Source organism: Plectropomus leopardus, chromosome 2 (assembly GCF_008729295.1).
Source record: "Plectropomus leopardus isolate mb chromosome 2, YSFRI_Pleo_2.0, whole genome shotgun sequence".
Classification (NCBI taxonomy): domain Eukaryota; kingdom Metazoa; phylum Chordata; class Actinopteri; order Perciformes; family Serranidae; genus Plectropomus; species Plectropomus leopardus.
Genome location: NC_056464.1, coordinates 19,878,899 through 19,904,328, shown reverse-complemented (window position 1 = coordinate 19,904,328; position 25,430 = coordinate 19,878,899). Strand labels below are relative to the sequence as shown.

Sequence of the window (25,430 nt, the reverse complement as noted above, 5' to 3'; positions counted from 1 at the left end):
GCTGCGGACAAGCAAAAAAAGAAAAATCTATATTTAATTCAATAAATAATAACATCAAAGAAGATGGAGAAGAGCAGTTGGTGAATAAACCATGAACAGAATGGAGATGAGGAATCAACACTCTGCTATAGTAAAGCATGAAGGTGCCGCTAACAAAAAAGGTGAAAACACAGTCACCTCCATTTTGCCAGCAAATAACACAAAAACTAAACCTCACCTCAGTGGGAGAAAGATGCCAGTGATAACAAAGATTTTTATCTTGATTTTACAGATGATTAACTATATTGCAGCCAAAAAAATTCCAGTGTTTTGTTTCATGCGGACTGATAAAGCTTTTCAGAGCACTTTTAAGAACCCAAACCACCTGCTGAACACTGCCTACAATTCCTCTGGACATGGGAGCTGAAACAGAGCTCTGCATCAGGTCTGGTAAAAAAATAAATAAATAAATAATGGTAATTTGCAGGTGATATAATGTTTTAATTATATTAAAGTATTTCGTTCTGGGTAAAACAGACCATGCAGGTTGAATCATGGTTATTCGATGATAAATATATTAAAATGAAATGGGAATATTAACGTTTTAATCCTCTAGCTGCTGACTTTGTGTGTCGTCTCCGTCTTGTGTGCCACTTGGAATATGAAAGCGGCTTCAACCTGGTGTGTAACTAACAGGCAAATTAACTATGGAGATGTGCTACTCAATATTATGGGAATAAGCTAATTTAAATTATATTTCCTGAGTTCCCTTTGTTTTAAAATAAGGCATAATAAAGCAGCTAACTTGCGGTTTAGCGCTCCACTAAGTTGAATTGGGATAAAATGATTTAAGTGTTCAGCTCTTCTAGACTTCCAAAATATAATTGGACCATATGGATCAAATCCAGATAGTCGAGTCATTTTGCAGAGGTTGTGATGCTCAATAACTGTATCCACTGATGTACAGATGTCTCTATCATAATGTAAGTCCACAGGAAAAGGTATTACTGGTCCCAATGACATCACATGACAGACCCAGAAATTGTAATTCCCCGATTTAGCCACTGTATCAATTTGGCTTCAAAGCCAGACGCTGTTCCTGGGGGCTTTCTGCAGAGAGACCAAAAAACCTGCCCTGATTTATGTAACATTTAAAAAAAATATATATGTGAGACCACTTAATTTTTTTTTCATAGCTGGTCAGTGCCACTTTGCATGGAATCACTCAGTTTCATGAGTCGTGCAAAATGTAAAATAAATAGGGGCAAACTTCACAACAGGTCAAGATTAATATTTGAACATGGTGTCAGTTATGGACACCTTATGTGTAGTTCATATCAGGCAGGCTGTTCACCCTAATAACTGCACTCCAGGTTTCTACTTACACATATGAGCACTGACATCCCCCAAGAAGACTTATGGAGGGTCCAGGTTGCACCCGCTCTAAAACCAGAGACTCCAGATTGCTGCAGTACATAAGTCAGACCGTTTCTAACTGTGACACGCTGTCACATAGAGGCAACCCTCACATCATCACCTTCACCTGCTGCTCAGCTGGCAACTTATCAAACCAATACACCGAACACTGTGGGTGGTGGGCCCATATGGCGACATTGCTAATTCAGACTGAGCTTGCTGTTTAGCATTGTTAGTGGTAAATTGCTTGGACTTTCTCTCCAGAGACTGAACTGAAAAAAAACAGGAAAGTGTGCTTAAATGCTGATACTGAGTTAAGTTTTTGAGCTGAAACTGTGACTGTTTTGTCAGCACTGCTTATGATTCCTGCTTCTCCTGAAATAACACCTTCTTTCTATAAACACAATGTGAGCAACCATACAGAACAACAATAGATGGAATACATCCAAATCGTGCAATTGTGGAATACCCCAGACAATACAAATCCAAGAATTTCCAGGGGGCTTTGTAGATCTACATTTTAATTGCTGCGGGACCCACAAGGCAAACAAAAATGTGGTATGAGTGAAATGAGGGGTAAAATAAAAAGCTTTTATGATGCTTTAAGCTAGATTCGGATAAATGGATTACTAAATGGACGGGAGCTATCAGTTTCTCATCTCGTTTCTGCTCACCGAGCCTTTTGGGAGTTTTGTGTGACGCACACACCAAAATAACACCCACAGTGATTGTCCGCTCTCATTCTTTAGGTCCTGAAAAGGTGCTTTCACAAAGATCAAACAGGCCTTGACCAAATCCTTTAATATAGCGTGAAAGCTACTTCTTTATCTGTTCATTTTTGCTTCTTTCACCATCGGGCTTTTTAACTACGAGACGATACAATCCCAAGCATCCTGTGCTCATACCCACTCATTCACAGCTTCATTTAGACTGACGTGAATATACAACTGCTGAGCACAAATTACCAAGATCTCAGACATTCTACTGATCCCCCAAATACATTGATATGCGCTGATTATTCACAGCACATTAAAAACATCAGAATTAACCACAGTGAACACTATCACCCACTTCAGATCTTGTAAACTACAATTATGCCCCCTTGTGTGTGTGTGTGTGTGTGTGTGTGTGTGTATTGGCTTATATGCTGTGCACGGAGGAGATAAGGTGAGGTAAGCTGGTGTGGAGATGATGCTGTTGGAGCGGAGAGAAAGCGTTCAAGTGAAAAAAAAGGGCAGTTATGCACTTAACCTGCTCTCTGATAAGTGAAGCGCTATAGGAGGCCAGGAGGTGTATTCTCTGAGTACACCTCCTGGAGTTTATGAGAAAATACCCTGGAGGCAGGGCAGGGGCCACACAGTAAGACCACCTTACCAGTCTGGCCTTCTCAGTCTTGCTGGCAGCACTGGTCTGCATAGTTTAACCAAGAAGAACTATAGCTTTAAGAAGTTCTTAAAGCTATAGTTGGTATCTTTTGTTAAAAGATAACTTTGAGTCATATTTGCAGAGATTGTCACAATATCCACACAGCAGTACATGAGATGATCTGTGAAAATAATCATATTCCTCTGTCCTCTTGAATAGATTCAAATGGCATTAACACACATGAACAAAAACAACCATCGGAGGCGAGGAGGAGCCATAAATAATCAACTCCCATTTTCGTAGTTAGGTGATGAAGAGTCCTGCAAGAATTCCTAGTGATATGGTGCATTTTAGTGTGGTTTAGCTAATAATTTTTATCCCTCAACAACCTCACTGTTTTGGTTCAATCTCACCGTTATCATCACCCTTGGTTTTCAGCTGCAGCATTTAAAATTCTCTGAAAAACCCTCTTCACACTACATACCCAGAGCCAAGCAGCCCACAAAGTTAACAGTTTTCTTGTGAACATAGTGTACGAAGCAGCTGGATATTTCCCACAGGAGTTGGTGAAGCCCAAAACAGAGTTAAAAGAAAGTTAATATTGGATAAACAAACTTGACTTCAGATTAATTCTGCTGTTGATCTGTGTCTGCACATGTGTTAACAGCTGTTTGCTACTACATTACTCTACTACATTAGTTACTTCATAAGATAATGATATTACAGCTTGTTATGCTGCCACCTAGTCACTGCAAAAACAATGCATGTATATGCTCAGTATCTGTGTTTGTGCATAGATTAGCATAATTGTCTTATCTGAAATCAAACAGAATTGTCAGCTTGTTACACTTAGTTTTCATCTTCAGTCTGACATTACATCTACTCCAAATAATTTCTGTTGGGGCGGGGATTCAATATTCCCCAACCAATCACTATATACCAACGTATCTGCCTGATGTCATTTTAAGTCCACGCTGATGAGTAATCATGCCAGATAAACTTGTTGGCTTTTAAGATTGGAGCAGAGAGAAGCAAAGGTATGTCAATTTATAACAGCCTCAATAGCAGTGTTTATTTTGTCTATAGCTTGCTATTGTTGTTATTACTCCTCACTGGTTCCGGTGCACCACTTAACAATGCTTCATAACAGCTTAATAGTGACATTAGTCCCACTGCTTGGCTCACTGATTCCTACCATGGTGGTTAATTGTTTTTTTAATCTGAGACACCGCTGTTTCATATCACAATGCCAGACATATCTGTCAACTCTATGGAGTGGGCGGATTAAAAGGTCTGGACTCAGGCAAATAATTGTCAGTGGATTCATTAAAATCTGCTGGCTCTACAGTAGAGAACAGAGCTGCGTCACCAGTGTCTCCCTACTTTTAAAGTCCTTCATACTACAAAACTACTCAATTAATCATACATACAGTATGTATGCACACATTTCTAGCACATTCACATAGCATCCTCTAACCAAGCCTCTCCAAACCATGCTCCATTATTCAGTAGCCTTGCTGTAGCTGCTATGCATAGTGCACTCGCCCCTCCACAAGTCAAACTGGATGTTTGTGTGTTATTAGCCCATCTACTGCGCGAAGGCACCTCCTTAACGACCTGTCACAGCACTCAGGTCAACTGACGGACAGCGACATGCACTTCGACCTCATGGCGGACAAGTGTGAGGAAGTAAAAACAGATGCTTTACCTTCAGTGACATCATCTTGCTTGACAGACGGCGCTGCATGCTTACAAAAGATGCACACTGACAGTGGCCATGATTATGTAATAGCACTAGTTATTCGCCTGAAAGGGAATACTACTAAATTTTAACACTGAGGGAAGCTATTCTATGCCTTCAGATCGTTTATTCTGTGTCAGTGCACATGTTAGAGTTTGTCCTGCCCTCTGATGTCGAGTGTTACAATGTGCTTAGTGCTGCAGAGACCAAACTGCAAAAAAGATGAGATGGCTGGTAAATGACGATAAGCTGACCAGATAGTGGTTCTTTGAGATGTAGAATGTGTAGATCCGGACTGATCTCACTCCTGCCACATAAATGCAGAGAAGGTACTGAAAACTTGAGCAGAGTAAACCACAAACAGTCAGCGCCCCCCAGTCATTCTCACTAAAGCAGCTCTGCGTACTGGTAAATATCACACATTAGAACCTTTTTTTGGGTGGGAAGCCAGTGGGGGTTCATCTCCTTGTCAGTGCACTAGCAACTCCTACTGGACGGTCGAGCTGCCTGGGTTGATATTTGGGTGTAACGCCCCAGGGCAGGTGAAAAGAGGCAGCGAGGGACTATGTATCAGATGAGACATATTGAAGACTGTATAATATGGAGAATTAGCCAATCCAAGTTAGAAGGTAAAAGACAATTCTGGTGTTCATTTTTGAAATCGTGACACATTATATATTGTGTAGATATTATGTTTTTAAAAAAATGACGGCAAAACAAACAATGTAAAAAAGCATATTCAAAAATCAAACTGTAGTCAGTGCCAAGAGTTCAAGCTTCCTAATAAAGAAAACCCTGGGACAAGGACAGGATCAAAAGTCACCGATACAACGACTGAGACATTTCAGGTCAGCCTATGACAGACAGGCTATCTTTAGCATTGCTTTGATATGTTGACAGAGCTGGACACAGCCAACGAACAATGCCATCGGCAGTATCCTTGCCCTCTTTAATTTCCTATGTTCAACATAATAGCAGATGGAAGATTCAATGCAGCGCAGTAAATCACTACACCTATTAGATGTGCAAGAAAATACGCATACACCTGCGATATTTTGTTTTGTGACACTGTGTCATTTCTCAAAAAATCTGTATTGATTTTTAATTAATAATCTACATGCTTGGATTAGTAGCAGTCGTTCATTTTGTGTCGAATTAAAGCCCTGACCACTAGATAGAAATGCCGTAACCTATCTTCAGCCATTTGGCTTTTCCATTTCAACATAACAACATATTGCAAGCATAAATGCAAAGAACATGGGCCAAAGACACAAACTAATAAATTAAGTGTGCACTGCTAGCTCCTAAAATTACATTTTCACAGCTCTAAAACCTATGGCATCATCACATGCTGATAAAAGACTGGGTTTGTTTCACGCGCAGATTTTCCAGGCTTAAAAATTAAGCCAAAGCCTAAGTGCCAAAAAACTGTAGATCTTCTACTAGCCACTTGAGGCTGACTCCAAAAAAGAGCAAATCTCCATAGACCCCCGTGTGAAAATGCCAAACAGTACAACAGAGTATAATAGATAGTCTCTGTACCTTATTTCAACCTACGTGACAACTGTACGGGAGGTGATTTTTATATAACTCACCTTTTTACATTTTTATTAAATTACACAAAATTAAGATTGCTACTCTGTGTGACAGACTGTCTGCAGATAGTGTCCTCAGGCTCTCAGTCAGATCCACTCCTCAGTCTTTCACAACCCCACCCTCTAGTCTAAAAATGGTCCCCTCTGGCTCCAAAAATCCAACGTGGCAAAAGGCAAAATGCCAAACTCGAGGTTACAAAATGGGAGTCCTCAAACCAATGGGTGATGTCACAGTGACTACAAACATTATTTTTGTGCAGTCTATGGGTTTGTGCAGGCAAGTCAAAAACTGCAGTTTGCTGATTTAATACAAAAGGTTCACAGACATGGAGGAATACCAATGAATTGCAGCAACTAAATGCATTCCCTCCTGCCACTGTACCATTTTGTGTGAACACACTGTCTCTGACTATCATGAAAATGAGAAAGAAAAAGTCCCACTCGCAGAGGGTGAATGTAAAAAAATCAGCACATTTTCTAGACATAATGGTACATTTTATGACCAGAAAGTGGGTCCTTTTTACCTCCTGTGAAGAGACAGAAGCTTAAATAAACAGATGGACAGATGTGCGTGCATGCACGTGCATGCACGTGCATGCACTCACACACAAGCGCACGTGGAGCATTATTCATGCAGTGGGATGCCCCAAAATGAATCCATGTGTGTAAATGTCATCAGTAAATGTCAATAGCTTTTTGAGGCCTGTCCTGAGGACATGGAGCCCAGCATATGGGCCACAGGACTCAGATGTACCTTCATTTCCTACTACTTCATCTATTCTTAATCTACTTTAAAGACCTCATCTGCCCATGTGATGAATTAAACAACACATGAGTGGGGGTCTTTTGACAAGCAGGAATCAGAAAAGAGGACAGACATGTTCAAAAGGATGATTGCCATTCACTGCAACAAAAGGAAAAGGGGAAAGAAAAGAAGAAAACTCCTGTCTTAATTTTTCATATGATGGCATACACTTATTTATGTGGAATAAGGTTATAAAACAAGTTATTTTAGTTATTATATAGTTATTGTTATAGAAGCAGTCTGCTAAAAAGACAGACATCAGTAAACACTTGAGATATGCACACTGATAAAACCTGTGCACGTGTTTCTCAGGGATACTTTTTCATAAGAGCGGGAATAAATCCTGATTCTCTGGTTACGATACTATGCAGCTAAAACAGCTTTGGGATGGCTCAAGTGATTACAGGTATATCCACATTGTGCAAACTGTACCTCAATGTAGGAGGCGAGCCTGGGGTAGACCCTGTAAGGTCCCAGCACGTGAGACAGAGGGGTGGTGCAGGGGAAGCTGGTGGTCACAGCGTGGCTCACTTCAGGCAGAGAAAACACCTTGAAGCCAAACTTCTCATACATCTTCTGCAGTTCTTCATCGGGCTTCTCTTCGCCCTCACACAGGACACTGCCCACCACGTAACGACATTTTTCTGCAGGCCTCTGAGGGGACAGAGAGAGGATATATATCAAACATCTACAGATTCACTTAAAACCCTTCAGTGAGTCACCTTACACCAGAAGAAACTCATACTTAATATACAAGCAGTACACAGCAGGGTAACGCACTCTGTTGGAGAAACAATGTGGCATTTTTATTTGCGTTCCATTTTAGCACATCTCTGTTTGATTCAAGACAGAGTATACGCTGATTAAAACATACTATATATATTAAAATCTCTTAATTTTTAGTTTCTCGTGCTCAAAGGAATGTAATTTGTGGAGAAGGCTACAAAAACAAAAATCTCTAAATAAGCCAATCAAGAACTTTTAAAATACCTAATTTTCATAATACTGGTCCATTTAGTCTGTAAAATGAATGTTCCTGGCGACTTATTTTCCTGGCGTTTAAATGTAAGTTTAAACTTAGACAAGTCAAAACTTGACTAAAAGAATGAAAAGAGTCCAAATTGAGCACAATTTACTCTATTGGGTTAAACATCGACCAAAAAATGTGCAGAATAAGAGCCATTTGAATCATTAATCACAATTTTCAGTAACCAAAGTATATTTTAATACCGCTAAAATGTGTGGCTCTTTGCACAGGGTATAACACATATTGCACATTATCTTTCAAAAAATGACAACAACTCACTAAATAAAAGTATAAGGCTTGTTTATTGAAAACAAGCCTTATATGATACGATTAAGTCCAGAATTCTATAGCTGCCAACTGCAGTGACACCTCTGATCAGAATAGCCACTTTTATGGCTTTTATTCACATTCTGCTCACTTTTATTATAAATTAAATAGTAAAAATAAAAGTCTGGGGATGCTCTGGAACTCCTGGCTGAGAACCACTGACATAGATCAATGTTAATGTTTGCCTGGTGTTGAAGAATATATTATAGTAGGGTGAGCTTTTTAGTATTTTCTATCCTATATTTGTTTGCAAGAATTTTAACAAAAAGTACAACCCAAAAATAACAGTACTGCATTTGATTAATGGAATATGCACAGACCACCAATTTGTCTTTATCCCCTGTTGCATTATTTTATAGCACATAATCCTTAATAAAAATAAGTCTTTATAGCAAACAGGAAGGCCTAGAGAGAGAAAGTGCTTAATGCTCTATCAGCACAAAACTGCACATGTGTGGAAGTAAAAATAGAAGTTGTTTGATTTAAACTTGTTTGGGCATTTCACCTTCACACAAGTTTAAGTGTCACTGGACAGAATGCTGCCAGCTCCGATAAACATCCCACCTGAGATATCCAACAGCCAGGTCACATATTGTGTGTGGCAGTTCAGATTGCATCTATGCTGCAAAGCATGTTAGCGAAGTGTGCCAGAAGTGGATACTTATTTTTACACCATGCTCAACAAAATTCATTAAAACATATTATAGATACTATTTTAGATTTTGTATTTTATCAAAGTCAACTGTACTTTACATAAAAAGGGTTTGTGGATATCAATTACCAAGTGGTCCAAACCACAAACAATTGTTCTCTTGCCTACTAATATTATGAAAATAAGGAAATATTGATGAATTGCAGATTTTAGCCTAAAACATTTCAGGATTTGTAGGTTTAGCTGTTTAGAACTGGTAGTAGGGATTGTTTGTTTTGCTGTATGACTCTAGAGGAGAAGCAGATACAAGCAGACATGAAGGTTTGGCCTCCTTTGCTACAAAGTGTCTCTGTCACCGCAACCTCTCTTAATGTACCCACATGTCTGCATACAGATGTGATAGAGACAGAATCACAACCACTAAGTGACTTGTCAGCCAGACGAGGATCTGACAGATTCTCCCACTCACATACGTTTTACAGACAGTTTGCTGTCAGTCTGTAGAGCTTCAGATGGAGAGTGGGAGCTGTTGTTAAAGGACCATATCGGCTTTTTTTTTTTTTTTTTTTTTTTTTTTTGCATGTTTTGGTCAATTTACTAAAAATCACATAGGTACACTTTACATTTCTGCCCACCATTTTCAAGATCTTGCCACAGTATTTCAGATATGAAAATGTTTCCTAACTTGCCAACTGCCAAAAATAATGATTCTGTAGGAGATTATGCACCAATTATATGCAGAACAATATGATAACAGTCCTTAGAAAACCAAACTTTTATTAATATCTGTGCAGAATGAAAATCAACTTTGAGAGACATATATGAGTAATGCTATGTTCACAGAACCAAAACCAAACATCTTCACAGTGACAGATCACCCAATTCAAGCGAGTTTTGTCTCTGCAAGTTGATTTTTATATTGCTTTGTGAACTGGGAACAAGTGGCAGCCTGGAAGGCAAGATTAACAACTTTTAAAGTCCTAAAAAGTAAATACAGTTGACTCAATCTGTTCTAAACGAGATAAAACATACAAAATCCCTGGTACGGTCTTTTAAGACGTGCTGCTGGTTTCTGCTCTGTGAGAGTGGCCGTCTGTGAAGGGCTGGCACTGAGGGGGCACAGATGGGAGTCAGCAACACTCATCTTCATGTCCCTGGCGTCCTTGCACGAAATTATCACATCTAAACGCCACAACCTTCTCTTCTTTTCCATCTCATTTCTCACATTCGGGGTTATTTTTGACTGCATTGTGCCGCCGCTACACTGCACTCTTCCCACTGTCCTACTTTGTTCATACAGCAGCGTTTGTGCTGTGATTCAGTGTCGCTGGCTGCTGGTGAGACTCCCCGGCTGAGATAAATCTATTTGATCACCCCACCCATAACCCTCAGTGCCTCTTAATGTCTGCATCATGTGGGTAATAATAATGACTGACAGTGCCTGTTGAGCATGAACAGATAATCTTTACTGTCACCTGACAGAGACCCTTGCCACCAAGCTCAACAGTGAGTCAGAGAACACAGATCACCTGCTTTTGACAGAGAATTATTCATTGAAGGCAGCAGGAGATAGACTCAATCTATTTACAATGAAGCAATGAGTCACTGCAAACACAGGCAGTCACAATGAAGACGGATCTATTTTAAAGCCTAGTAACATATAAATTACATTTTATAAAAACATGGTAGTGGTAGTGACAGTATAATGATTTGATAACCATTATTTGGATGGATTGATTAAATTTGGTATAGACATCAGGATGCATTGTGAACTCTTAAATGATTATTTTAATTTTTATCTAGCACCATGATCGGGTCAAAATTTCAAATTGTCCAATACTTTATCATGCTAACACAATAAACCACTGGTTCCAAAGAGGGGGGTCCCATAGCTCACTTCAAGGTGGTCATGAAGCTATCTTGATCTTAAGAAGTGTAAAATCCATGCACAGCTACAATTAATCTCTCTATTTCAGATTTCTATATTATTAACCAGTACCCGACCCCTCCCTTCTTATCCTCTCTGTATGTCATCCCTGTCTTTGTGATTGCAAATGAAACATGCGTCCATGTCTATTTTTTCTGCCTATGTTAAATAAGTGAAATTATCCAAGTGTCAATGGTCTATTTGTTTTCTGATTTTTGCCACAACCGTGTACCTTTTTTACACTGTTATGTTTTTGGAGTTGTTCGCACTGCTGTTTTTTTATCACAGCGAGGACCTGAAAACAAGCTCTATTCAAAGAGCCTTCATTCTCTGCTAAACAGCCTCACCCTGCATTAAGAAAGTAAAGTTAAAACATTGGAATGGTAGTTAAAACATCTTAATGTTGTTGTTTTTTTTCTTCTTTTTCTTAATGTTATCAAAAAGACTTTGTAAGAGAAATGGAAAAGTGTCTGGGAGATGAAAATACTGAATTTTGTCCAAAAAAGACTTTTTAAGTACGTCTGATAGATAAAATTAAATAAATAAAACGATATAAACAGGAAATAATCAGTCCAAAATTCATCCAAATTGCTCCTCTTACACAAACTTTATGCAGTTATTGTGTTGTTGTGTACTGGTATTGTTATGCATTAAATATAACATGAAACATCCATAAAATAAGTCACATAGTCAGGGGTCATCAGTTTATTTAATGATCGACGTGGGGCCCCTTAAGGAAAAAGGTTGGGAATAAATGCATGAAATATAAGATCCTGGACATTGTCAACACAACACCTGCTATCAGCGTCATATTGCACCGTTATTGTGAGCATGTTGGCATGCACAAAAACATTTAGCTAAAAGGATTGTTTTGCTTTTTGCAAAACCTCACAAATCACTCTCATTCTTGTTCCGACATCTAATCGTCATGATATGTCAAAGGTATGCAAAACCAGATACAGACAAAAACACTGAACAAAACTCTTTGTACAGGTTAAGCATAAACTTGAATAAACTGAACTACTGAATGAAAAAAAATGAATTCATAACATGTAGCTTGGAATCATTAATTACATAATTTTGTCACAACCCAGTATGATCATATCTTCACTGCATTAGTACTGAATTATCACTCAGCCCTGTTTGCCACATTAATATAACTGTCAAAGACCTTCGTTTCTCAGCTGTGTTTTTTAAACAACTGAATTGTCTTCTCATCTAAAAGGATTTATGTGCAGAGGTTGGTCTGCATCGCCCTCTTTCCTACATGAAAGCATTAAATGTATGGGCTGTCAACCACAGCTACTCCTCGTCAACACTGGTGGTCTATGATAAGAAGCAACAATAACCATTCAAACACAGAGGGGATAACAACTGTCCTCCCACGGTCTGGCTTCGATATCTTACCATCTCGCTATCTCTCAAGCTCTCCGCACTGATAGACTAGAGTGTGTTAGCCAAACCAGTAGTTCACTAATGATATCATTCAGGGCTCTATCTATCATTCACATCCCACACAGTGGCAAGAACAAACAGCAGCCCTGACTGCATCTCATCTCTGCTTCCCTCCAGATAACACACCCCAGAGACTACAGGCAATTAGGAAAGAGAGGAACACCACTCCATGTACTTGACTTGTCTTGTCTTCCACACCAAAGTTGTTTTGTTTGTGTCTGAAATTCTAATACTAAAGGTAGAAATTCTCAGACGCTGTCCATGCTGGGCAGAGGCACTCTAAAAGTCAGCTGCTGCCAAGGCTGTATTTTGGAAGACAGCGTGTGATTCCATTTCTCACAGGTAGCTGAAGAAAGCCGACTGAGGCTTTTGATTGACCTGGGGGTGAAGCAGAGAGTCGGATAATGGGAGGAACGTGAAGGTTTTACCTCTATAACTCAACACTGACATATTATTCTGTAGCAAGCCGCAGAAAAGCAATCCAGGTAACAGAGACTTGTAAACTCCACTGAATGTGCATTAAAGCCATCTGTAGGATTTACACAAATGTTTAATTTCATCTGACTACGTCTCTGCTGATTTCATCTACAGCCAACATTCATTTCACATATTTCCCTATGCTAAGCGAGCTCGTTAAAATCGGGCGAAAAGAAAAGACATTGACGGCCAACTTTTACAGAGCTCATGGCCCACGGGACTCTAAGATGGCTTTCCCTCACAAATGGTGCCATTCCCATCTCTACCAGATTCCCTTAAGCCGGGTCTCCAAGGACCTGTTGGGAAAGAAAGTAATTTCAAGAGCAATTCTTTGCTTGAGGCTTCAAGGGCCTTTTTTGATGGATGAGGCCACTTAAACAATAAAAAGGTATGGCTGACAGAGGTAATTCTTTATTAGCAGACACGTAATGAGGATTTACACTCTTCATCTTTTCTCCTCAGGGCCCTGCACATCTTCGCTCTTGGCTATCACCACTTGGGATGCATTGGTTTGTGTGCTGGTCCCGTTTACAAATGGTAATTTCTGAAGAGTTAGCAGGCTTGGAAGGACGGGTACAAACAAGGCAGGCAGCCAGCACTCTGCATTTACTGTTGCTTAAAGACGGGATCATAATGAGCATACCATACTCTGCCTGACCGAGGACCATCACCGCGCTCATTAAAACACAACTGCCAAGCGACTGATCAACAAAATGCGGAGCTAAATTAGCAGAGTGGGAGTGATTAACACTGAAAGAGCATAACATCATCTCCCTCTTCAAACGTAACATAAACTGAAGCAAAGGAAACTCAGCTGCACTGCTGTGAGCCAGGAAACAAAAACTTTAAATATTTAAGTGCATTCGTCTTACTTTATTTTTCACAGGCTGCCTTGTAATTAGTAATGCAGTAATGCAGGCAATGTATTAAATTGATATTGTGCTATGAGACTAGATAACGCCTTAGTTTTTGGATATAGTAATATCACAAGTGTTGTCTTTTCCTGGTTTTAATGGCTGCATTTAGGCGAAGTCATTTTTGAATTTACCAAACTGTTATATAATCTGTTTTCACACACTTAGACATTATATCCCAATTACTGATTATTATTTAGCAAAAACCTCATTGTGTTTTGTAAAAGCAACCAATAATCAACCAAATAATATCACCACAAAACTTATGTTGAAGTATTAAGTCTATATTATCATTATATTTAATTTTCTCTGTAACACTCAGCCCTCTAGGCGTTGATTTCGGGGGGACACAGGGGACATGTCCACTTCAATAAATATAACATGTACATTTTGTCCCCCCAAAACATTAAAGTATTTTATTTTATGACTTTTTCACTATAAATCGATGCCAAAAAAGTGCAGATTGGCACTAGAAAATATACCAGAATGCAGGAAATTACGTGTGTGGTGCTAAAAACTTCCTCCCTCCTCAATGTTGAAACAAAACCTACACCCTTGCCAAGCCCTCCTTGTAGCATGCAATTCGAAAAACTAAAAAAGTGTCATTGAAAGTAAAATATGTGAACAAAACATCACATTTACTCTTCATGCTCTTGTTGGCAAACTGGGTTTACCATTATGCCAAAATTGAGCTGAGAGGCTGTGATTGTACAAGGGTCCTTCACTGCACTGCAGTCAATAAATCTGCAAATTTGGAGCCTCTCTGGACTTCTATGCCGTCTTCACATCAACATCTGCAGTGAAGCGTGACAAGCAGCAAATGCAGCATTCATAAAGACCACATCAAGTTTGTAAAGAGCACATAATGACCCAAAAATTTCATCTGCAGTCCAAATGCATCGGATAAATGTATCACACAAACAATACACATCGCTTTGCTGGAGAGCTCTTTCTATCTGTTCAGAAGTTTGCAGAATATTTTTCTATCCATATCTGGAGCACCGAGACAGATGGTGTTTGGGGCACTTCCCTGAACGAGCAAAGAACGTGACACACGCGGAGCAAGAAGAACAGAGGACTATGGGATAAGAAATCCCTCAACAAGAGCTGTCTTTTGCCTCAGTGTGTCAGAGCGATAACCTGTCTCAGCAGATTGGGGGCCGTTCGCCCCCCCACAGTCAGACTAGGCAGCAGAGACAAAGTCACCAGGAGGGAAATTGAAACTAATAGTGCTGCACAGCGCTGGGACCGCAGGTATGCTGTGATGGGCTCTTTGTAGCTGAATTAATGGAGCAGCAATTGCATTGAAGCAAGTATGCTTACCCAAACAAATGCAGGTAAAACAAAGTGATTCACCAAGGGAACAGTGGGGGTCATTTTATGATTTGGAGAGACAGAAAAAATAACCAACACACTGACTGATATAATATTAAAGAGACAGTTCACTCCCAAATCAAGGAAAACATGTTTCTCTTCTACCTGTTGTGTTATTTATACAGCTAATTTATGCACTTTCCATTCATCATAAATACTCACATATGCACATATTTGTATTGTTAGTATATGTACTGTGTAACATGCTGTAAAAATTCATACTGTGCAATTTTTTACCACTTTACTACCATATTTATAGGCTAGATTTTTAGTAAATATACTACACAACACGTGTATTTTCCATTATCCTGTGCAACTATCAATCATGAACATATAGTATCTATGTAAGTAAAAGGTGTTTATAGTGTATACAGATGTCACATTTTATTATATTTTATTTTTATTCTTTTATTTTGTTTTATTTGAATTTTGTAATAGTTTATCCTTTCCACTCAAATCACTTTTTTTTTTGCATTTTTCTATCGCTGACTCTTGTCAGCGTGTGAATTTTCCCAGTGTGGGATTAATGAAGTCTCATCTCGCCTTGTCTCGTCTTATCTAGATTGTTTTGGTGTGAGTTGGAGAGTGCTGTTTGCCTTCTCTTGAATATAATGAAACTACAGTAGATGGCACTCGGTTGTGGTGTTAAAAAAAAACAAAATACTTTTAAAAAAACTTCAGTGGCCAATAAGCTGAGTTGGTTCAACTCAGCTGGACTCCTTCTCTACAATGTCTCCTTGCTTATCGTAAGCAGCTCTGATAAAACATTTGCCTGTGATGGAATGAGATGGCACTCGGATTGTGGTGCCCAATGCGCAAAAAAATACATTTAAAAAAACTCAACAGCGATGTCTCTTTCCAGAATCCATGACCCGGTTACTCAAGATAATCCACATAACTTTCTTTCTAACAAACTACACCGGCCAGCGATATCATCACACAGAAAGGAAGCTATTTAGTTGAGCAATAACATTGGGTCAGTGGTGCTCGGTGAGCTAACAGTAGATGCACGCTTCCCTCCGCATGGGGATACAGTTGACAAGTTTAGTTCGGTAGAATAAAACAGTGGCTACGTGAAACTGCTCACAACAAGGTCTGTGGATTATCTGGAGTAACCCGGTCATGAGTTCTGGACAGAGACATTGCTGTTGAGTTTTTTAAATGTGTTTCCCCACTGCCATAAATATTCTAAACAAACAATGATTCAAAATTAATTCCAACCTGAACTTGATCATTCTGCACATTAAGATGTTTAAACCTGTTTAAGTTTTTTGCACAGTATTTTTATCTCACTTGGTTTTAATTGTGTGTCTTTTAGTCTTAGTCTTAAATAGTGTTGTTTGTTGTATGAGCGACGTCCAAGACAATTTTCTGCCATGACAGACAATAAAGATTTTCTAATTCTGATTCTGATCAATAAATAGCACCAAAGGTAAGACAAAAAATATATCTAATTTAGGGTTAAACTGTCTCTTTAAGACACATGATCATGTCACTGCTTGTTATGATTGTGAAAATAAAATGAAGCCTTATTCAAAACATCAATTTGTCCTCCTTTCCAAGGGGGGCCCTCAAGCACCCAAATCAGATTATATATCCACCGCAGTGTCGGGGCGTGGGCCCCGATAGCCCCTCAAGTAAAAAGCCAGTGGAAATCTTTTTTTCGGTCTCTCACTCTTTCACCAAGTGCAGCTCTGTGCCTTTAGGCTGTGCTCAGACTTAGCTGGTAATTACACATGGCATCCTGGGAGTTCTGGCATGTATAATTACTGGCGTGGGTAAGCAGCCTGCTGGAGTTTTCCTACGCCACAGTCGCTGAGCTGGTTCACCACTCCTTGGCCAGCTGGACACAGTGTGGCACTCCTCCAGCCAGATGTCACAGAGCAGGGAGATAATCTTCTCTAATAGGTGATATGAATGAATTCCTCCCTCCTCAGCATAGGCTTGCTTCCTTCTCTACAAATGTTCAACTCTCTTTCTCCACCTCTCTGCTCACTGTAAGCAGCTCTGATAGATATTCGCTTGTGTAATTCAATATCCTGCGCTTCATAACAGTGGATGAAAAGCCAATACATGTCACAGGATTGATGGCGCAGAGGATTTAAATACATTCTTCACCATCTTGTTTCACTGACTAATCGTAACATGTCAGCTTGCAGAGCAACATCTTCATTTCCACACAGTTTGTGAAAGCAGATCAAAATGGCATCCTAAAAATACACACAACAGTTGTGTTACGGTTAAAAAAAAACAGCTTCCCCTTTAATAGATTCTCTCTGGATATCTGCCTTCTCATTTTGCAGTATCTCACTCACTGTAGATTTGTCCATAAACATTAATGGGGTGCTTTACTATAGGGAGAACGTACATGTCCACAGTCTTGCATAATATTGACTTGAAGACCTGTGGGACCAGACTTCAGAGTATGAGCACATTTATTTCACATTTTATATCCACCTTTAAAAGCGGCAACTCCTTGCCAGAAGCCCCCCTTTCATGTTGTTGCTGTCGACAGACAGACAAGCGGCAGTAAAATGCTAATAAATTTGACTGGGAGTGCAGCGATGCTCGGCGCTCTGATCTGAAATTCCGATTGATGAATTGGAGCACTGCAAGGCTCTCAAGGTGAGTCAGACTCCTACCAATTTATACCCCTCTTCCAAGGCAGTTCCACACCTCGCCTCATTTCTCACTGCCACTCCCATATATGTCTACACATGACATTTCATTTTCTCCTCCTTGTCATGGGGAGCCACGAGTGGGTTGCTTCAGAAGCTAAAAACAAAGTGGGAATTCAGTAGATCAGAGGATGAACCAAACAGCAGCTCTAGTTGAGCCTCGATACAAACACAACATGTTATCAGTGTCAGAGCAGAGGCAGCTGCATCTGCTGTGTAGTTCTACCAAGTGTGGACAGACGTTGATCATTTCCACAACACAGGGCACGAGGGTAAAGGTCCAGTGTGTCGGATTTAGGGGGATATATTGGCAGAAATGGAACATAATGTAATGAGTATGTTAGCTTTAGTGGATAACCACATAAAAATAAGAATTGTGGTGTTTTCATTGCTTTAAAATCAGCTGTTTATATCTGCATAGGGAGCAGGTCCTCGTATATGAAGATGGCCACGTTGCATCGTCATGTTTCTACAGTAGCCCAGAATGGACAAATCAAACACTAGCTAGGGACAATTTTTTTTGCTTCAGCCACTTTAGCTTGCAACCCCTCTGTGACAGTCAGACAGACAGAAAAACATTTATTTGTAATCCTGATTAGTTGTTGTGTGTAATGCTTTTCTGGTCCGTTTGTCTTGGAGAGGAAGACATTTGCATATGACGCGGCTCCCGGTAAAAAGCTCCTGAACATCTGATCTTAAGATATCAGTAAGAAAAGGTGGGCACACATCAGCAGATGCTGGGCTAGTGGCCCATATCTGATGTGCCAAAAGAGTTGCAAAAACACTGATTAGTAACGTAAAACTGCTTTACTCAATGTTTTTACTGATTTAAATCATAGTGGCTGTTTGTTTTAGAGAAGAAGAGACCTCTTCAGATTCGGCACCAGGTAAAAACCTCCTGAACATCTGGATCAGACATGTCAAACAGCGTCTTTGAAACACTGATTTGTGAAGTGAAATTTCTTTATTCAGTGTTTTTACCAGTTTTAATCACCTGGTCCATTTGTTTTTAGGGTTTAAAGAGACCTCTGCAGATAATGTGGCTGCTGGCTAAAACATCCAGAGTTTCAGCTGGTTGCAATCTGAAGTCATGTAAGTATGTTTTCTTTGGTGGATAACCACATAAAAATAAGAATTGTGGTGTTTTCATTGCTTTAAAATGAGCTGTTTATATCTGCATAGATATATACATGCCACTAAATCCCCCTAAATCTTACACCCTTTAAATAAATAGTCTATCCATGTATTTGTATGATCTTCTAATTCTATCAGAAAAATGAAATTACATTTATCTTGAAGTTCCTTACTCTCTTGCTCATAATACACAAACTGGCCCCTGAGCATTCACTGCTGTCCACTCTTACTAATACATCTTGCTCGGGAGATTCCTTGCAGACAAGCAGCCTGCCTTCTAAAACATAACAAACCAGGAATTCGGTGATTTAGTTTGTCCTTTATCCAGACTGGAGTAGTTCAATACTTGTGTCAGAGCCCCATTACAGCAAAGCCTGAGGCAACTCCTGCCTAAAGTGGTTAGGTGGGTTTAAAGTGTAACCCCCTGCAGTGTTTTGGGTCACTGTCTGGTTGACTGACCCCTGTGTGCCAAACTGCTAAACTGTTCAATCCCCCAGGCCTGTGTGATAAAAAGTTTTTGGAATTATAAGCATACATTTAAACGCATGCATGCATGAGTGGATGACTAGATTTAATTGGTGTCGCCTCACACGTCTCAACTGAGTGAGGTGAAGATTTCAGCCACCAGACCAGTGAAATCAAACAAGTCAACAGCTGTCCAGAGACAAAACATACAGTAGATTTAGGCACTGTAACGGAGGCCTGCTGATTAATTTGATCCGTTGCTGTAGTAAGTTTTGAATGCCGATCTTCAGGACACAGAGTCCTGCAGGTTTTCCTTGTATTCATTAAACACAGATTATATTCCAACATAAATGCAAGGTGAATGCAAACGACTGCAATTTGTTGGAAACCAGCAATATTCCTAAAACCACTACAATAGTGTCACAGTGACCAGATAATTCAGTCGCTTGTGTAGGTTTGAAAGCTTACCCTATTCTAATATGATTGATCCATTTTTGACTGAATGAATTATAGGAGGCTGAGTTACACTTCATCTGCCATAGTAATAAATTAAGCATAAAGATCAATGTGGTTTTGAGGAGGTGCCTGCATCCCGCACAACTAAGTTTCAATGCCAACACTGCCATCTAGTGGCTAAACTGTGCAGCAAGCAAACAGACATATAAATGTTGGGTATAGGATGGATGCTGTACTCACTATAATTAACAATATTTTCTGAAACAATAAATAAATATTTAACCAACTTGGATGTAGCTCAAAAACTCCACTAACTGATTGGATGGAGGAATCGAGCCTGTTTCAGTGGTTCATTAATGTTTTCCTGCATCTTGTAAATACTAAAAAAAAAATATAAACACAAAACTTGTGTTTTTGTTCCACTTTAAAATGTGCAGTTTGATCACGCAACACAGTGTCACAGACGTCCTAAGTTTTGAGGGGGGGTGCCATTGGCATGTTGACTGCAGGAATGTCACAAGGCGGTTATGATGACATACTACTGTGATGTCAAGACCCTGGTGTGGAAGATGAGGATGCAGAAGAGCTTCCCTGAGACATTTGTGCAAAAATTCTTCGGTTGTGCAAATCAGTTGTATCAGTTGTTTGGCTGGTCTCAGACAGTCTTGCAGGTGAAGTCGCTGGATGTGGAAGTCCTGAGCTTATGTAGTTGCATGTGGTCTGCAGTTGTGAGGCCGACTGGACGGAAACAACACTGTAAACTGCTTATGATAGTCTGATGAACTTTTAGTTCATGGGCAGCAGCTCGAGTGGACATTCCTGCAGTCAGCATGCAAATGGCACGCTCACAATTGTGGCATTGTGTTGTGATCAAACTGAACATTTTTGAGTGGCTTTTTATTGTATAGTATAATACATATCAATCTGCATGCTAACCACTTAAAGACTGTGACTCTGGCTATGGCTGCATGTCTGAGACCTGGTGTGCTTCAGTGGTTCTCAACCAGGGCTCCTTAAGGGAATTGAAGGGGGTCCGCAGAAAAATGGAAAATAGTTAATTTTTTAAAAATTTATTTCACTACAGAAGTGAGCTAAACGTGAGAAAGGGTCAAAAGAGTGACTATCCGATCAGAGGTTTCACTGAATAACTGTAGAATTCTGGTATAAATCATATCTAACTGGGCTGAAATGGTATCAGATTTCACTGCACAATTATCACGGCTAAGCGGGTTTATAATGATGATATTGTGATATAGAAAATTATAGTAATAATACTATCTGTCAAATTATTTTTTTTTTTAACTTTGTTCATCGTTGGTTTTGGCTCTCCCCCCCCCCCCCCATATTTATACTCAACATACAACTGTAAGGAGGTGGAGGGACACTCTGTAACCATAACTGTACAAAATCATACAAAAAAAGCAATTACACTTAATGGAAAGAAAAAAGGCAACCAGATGGCGCTGAGGGAGGGAAACAAAGTGAGAACGGAAAGAAATTATTAAAGAGACGCTGGATTATTTACACAATATTATCATATAGGTAGTATTAAAATGATTTCAATATTTCAATTTAAATATTGCGGTTATCTTCAATACTGGTATACACCCCTAGTATCAAATAACCAAACACTTTTCTGATGGAGGTCCCTGAAGCGAAATGTTATCAAAAGGGGGTGTGTGTTTTATCAGTTCAGGGGCCCTCGACACGATAAAAAGGTTGAGAACCACTAATCCAGACAACACAGATACTTATTCCATTTATAGACAAAGAATTAAAACTAGCTCATTGTGTTTTCGCCATGCATAGAGATGGTATTCATTACACAATCGATTATACACACACACAACTACATCTACACATGGAATTAAGCATTTGTTTTCCCTTAAAGAAATCCTGAGAAGAACAGCTTTAATTTTCCCTATTCTGAGCTGCTGATTTGACTGGATTGTACCATTATTGCAGGCACTACTGAACACTCTGGAAGACTTCAGGGCACAGCAGCATAGTGAGAGAGTTAGCTGCTGTTTACACCGGATGCAGAGGCCACTTTAAGTATTGAGGTCAAGTCTAAACACAGCAAGTTACAAAGTCCACAGCAAATCATGCAAAAAAGAGCTGACCTTCTAAACCCCTTAAAACTTGTTTTTTTACTTTGATTACTGCATAAGACTTTGGGACTGAGTCACAGAAAAACAAGTATCAGCATTTATTAGAAATTCCATCTCAGACAAAGTTCAGCCATATGGCAGCTCTCACATTTTGAGTTTACTCGTGTGGCTGGTGGTGAGTAATCACTTTTGGCCTCTGTAAACAAAGAAGGTCAACAAATTCTCATGTCACAAAACAAACACTGAAAACGACAAACAGTTATGATTACAGCCCTCATCGCCTCGTCCTCTGCTCTAATTTATCATGACATGTAGAAATGTTTGGCGATGAGACTGACAGGGGTCTAACACTCTCAGGCAGTGGACAGTCAACGGCTAATTTTACATTTGCTGCAAAAATTACTGACAATATTTAATGTCTTTGATGTCTTATTTAACTCCAAAGGAAAATCAGAAGCACATACATCTTCATATTATGTAAAATAGACACAGACTGCAGTACTGAGTCAAGAGATCTGTATAGAAATCTGAGCATCCTATAATGGCCCCTTATGATACAGCCTTTCCACAAACTCTGACACCAGAAGAGAAGTTTAGTGAGCATCCTGCCACAATTTTCCACTGGTGTGACTCACAGTCAGGGTTTCCACTAAAAGATTTTACTTAAAAAAAGGACAAGGCACTCCAGAGGAACTGGCACTGGTAAGCAGAAAGACAAACGCCAAGTTGTGCCAGGGTGCCACATTCTTTATACCACAAAGAATAAGAAGAAAACTGAAGTCATAAAACACAGCTGACTTTATAATACTAAAAAGACAATCAACACCACAGTCTATGCATCTGGTCAACTCAACTGAGTTACAGTGCACATTTAGCTGATGAGCCAAAAGCCTCTATTTTGTCATACTGTTTGTCAGATGGCTTAACTCACCCGACCATAACAAACTCAAATGTCAGCAGAATGGACACAATAGAAGCTAAAAGCAAATCAAAGAGCAAACAACACTGTACAGTTAATTTGTCATTAGGTCATGGATTAAGAAATATAAAGGCTAAATTCTGCCTTTGTGAAATTTTATTGTGTCTGTATACTTTTCTCACATCAGCTGGGTACTCAATAAAAACCCTGCCAAACAAGCAGCTGTTGTGCAGACATCCCTTGTTTACTAAAAACAGAACTCGTGATGAATGGAGGAATGCGAAACAGAAGACAACCGCAGATCTCAGCAGAGGAATGACCCATTTACACTAAAATTTGTTTTTTAAACTGGACAAAGGGAGATTTATTGCTTCTTGCATCTGTATTGTGATTATAACTTCATAACCACTTAAACTAAACCAAAAAGTGTACACACACACAGACATGTATCAGCTCTCTTCAGACACATATGAAGAGGCTGCGTTTGCCCTTCTAGTTTGGGACTCTGTTTGGTTTGAGTCAGACAGATGCTGAAGCACCCTGGAGCCACAGATGAGAGGGGAAAAAGTATCAACAGTGCAACGTGGCATTGAACAGCTGACTGGTTTCATCATCCAGGCTCAGTTCCTTCAAAAGGCTGCTTGTACAGTTAACCCCTTGAGCCATGCATGCTGAATTACAGCGAAACACATCAAGTTATACAGCACATTACACTAACCATATCAAGACCTCTAGTAAGGACCTTGCTAAGTAGACAATCCCATCAGAAACTCACTGAAAATGCAAACCCTTATAAAACAAAATTTGAGCTAAACGATAACTTGATGGACTCAAAGTTAAAGTTAAATTTTGAAGATTTTAAACCAAAAATACAAAACAGCTGCTGATTTCAGCTTTTCAAATGCATAATTTGCTGATTTTTTCTTTCCTTTAGAACAGTATGTGAAATATATTTTGGTTTTGGACTATGGGCTGGACAAAAGAAGCAATATAAAGATGCTAACTTGGCCTCTGGGAAATGATTAACTGATTTATGCATTCACTTATTTATTTATTTATCTCTACAGATTATAGCCCCATTTACACAAGGGACCATACCTTATTCAGCAGAGAGGAGGGGTGGCTAGGGTGTGCCTTTGGGTTTTTTCCGTATTAGGACCCTCCCCACTGCGACCAATACATTTCTTTGAGCCTCCCTCAGTGTCTGGAAGAAAATGCATGACCCTCCCATCACCATATTTACCAGTTTAACAGTTTCTGACTTTAAGTAATTATGTGATTTGAGAGGATTTTAGAGAAAACATGCCTTTCAAACCCTCTTGCAGGTTTGGGAGTTATGGGGGTATTTAAAATAAATCCAAAACACAGCCATTTAAAGTTGAACTGCCCTCCCCTAAAGCAAATCAAAAAACTTAACTCCCACCTCTGTGCTTAAAAAAATATTCAATTTGCCTCCCCCGTTTTGCACCACCGCCACTTCAAAAATAACCAAGTCCCCTGCACCTTCTTATTTCCAATAGTACATCGATACATTGACATAGAAACTCACTGAAATTGTATAAATCTAAGTTTTAAACACATAATATCACCACCTGTGTGCGACCTTTGAGAGTCTAGCCAGGTCAAACAAAGCATATCTCACCACCTGTAACATCTTATCAGGAAACAGAGTACATTGGGGTTTTGTGGTTATGTCACGGGTTCAGGTGTAAATACAGACACAGTGCTGTATGGTTAGACTAACACGGGGTCTCACCTGCTTGGGGTCATCGTAAAAGACCCCGACGGTGCTCAGCTTTGGCCCAATGCTGCAGCTCTCTGTGTAGGCTGCACCGCAGTCCTTGTATGATCCCTCTCTGAACTTGTAAGCAATGGTAACATTTCTGACAGGAGGTGGCCCGGTTTTTACAATCACGTCGCACAACAGTCCCGAGTACAGCAGGAAGGCACCTACTGTCACTACCAAACACACCAGGAGCAAGACTAACAGGAGAACCAGAATTAAATCAGACATGGTTTCTTCTCAACGCGGTCCAGTCAATGCAATTAGCAAAAAAATATCTGTCGTGCCCCCCAAAAACGTCCTCCTCTGGGTTACACACGCCGACTCTGTGGTCCAGTAGCTTCAAGCGACAACCCCAAAAACGCGGCTACTTAAAAGAGGCTGTTAAATTTGGTTTTTTTGGTCGTATTAACCTGAAACGAAAGAGGAAACACTCGTTCAAGTTGACAAGAAAGACAATTTGTTTATGGTATTTCCCCAAACACTGAACATGCTTCCCGGATAGACCATTCTCGTCTACAGATGGGGGAGGCGTTATTGTATTTATTTGAAAGTCTACTTTTTATGGATGCATCGCCATTTCAAAATATTGAATATGCATATTGTGCATAAAAAATAATGAATATTGCGTATATTGATGAATTAAAATCTTTGTTAGTGACCATAGTATGCGCATTTCTGGGAAAATACCCCCCTCTTTTCGTCACCATGGTTCAACCCAAGAGCTGTACAGAGAGTTGATTCAACACCATGTCAAAAAACGGTGATTTTTATGTGTTTCAATTCAAATATTTTGGTCTTTCATTAATTCCCGTGCTCTGTAAATGTAT

General features: G+C 39.6%; 1 protein-coding gene across 1 annotated transcript in view; it reads right to left on the bottom strand.

Annotated features, from left to right (window-relative positions):
• The window catches only part of tex264a (testis expressed 264, ER-phagy receptor a), an 84,943-nt gene extending 59,869 nt beyond the window's left edge, over positions 1-25,074 (bottom strand). Inside the window, exons 1-2 of the mRNA XM_042504257.1 lie at positions 24,574-25,074; positions 7,334-7,555 (exon numbers count right to left, since the gene is read on the bottom strand). Of these exons, the coding sequence (XP_042360191.1) occupies positions 7,334-7,555; positions 24,574-24,831 (480 nt within the window). The 5' untranslated portion in view covers positions 24,832-25,074. The remainder of the gene's footprint in view (positions 1-7,333; positions 7,556-24,573) is intronic.
• Between the last annotated feature and the right edge of the window lie 356 nt (positions 25,075-25,430).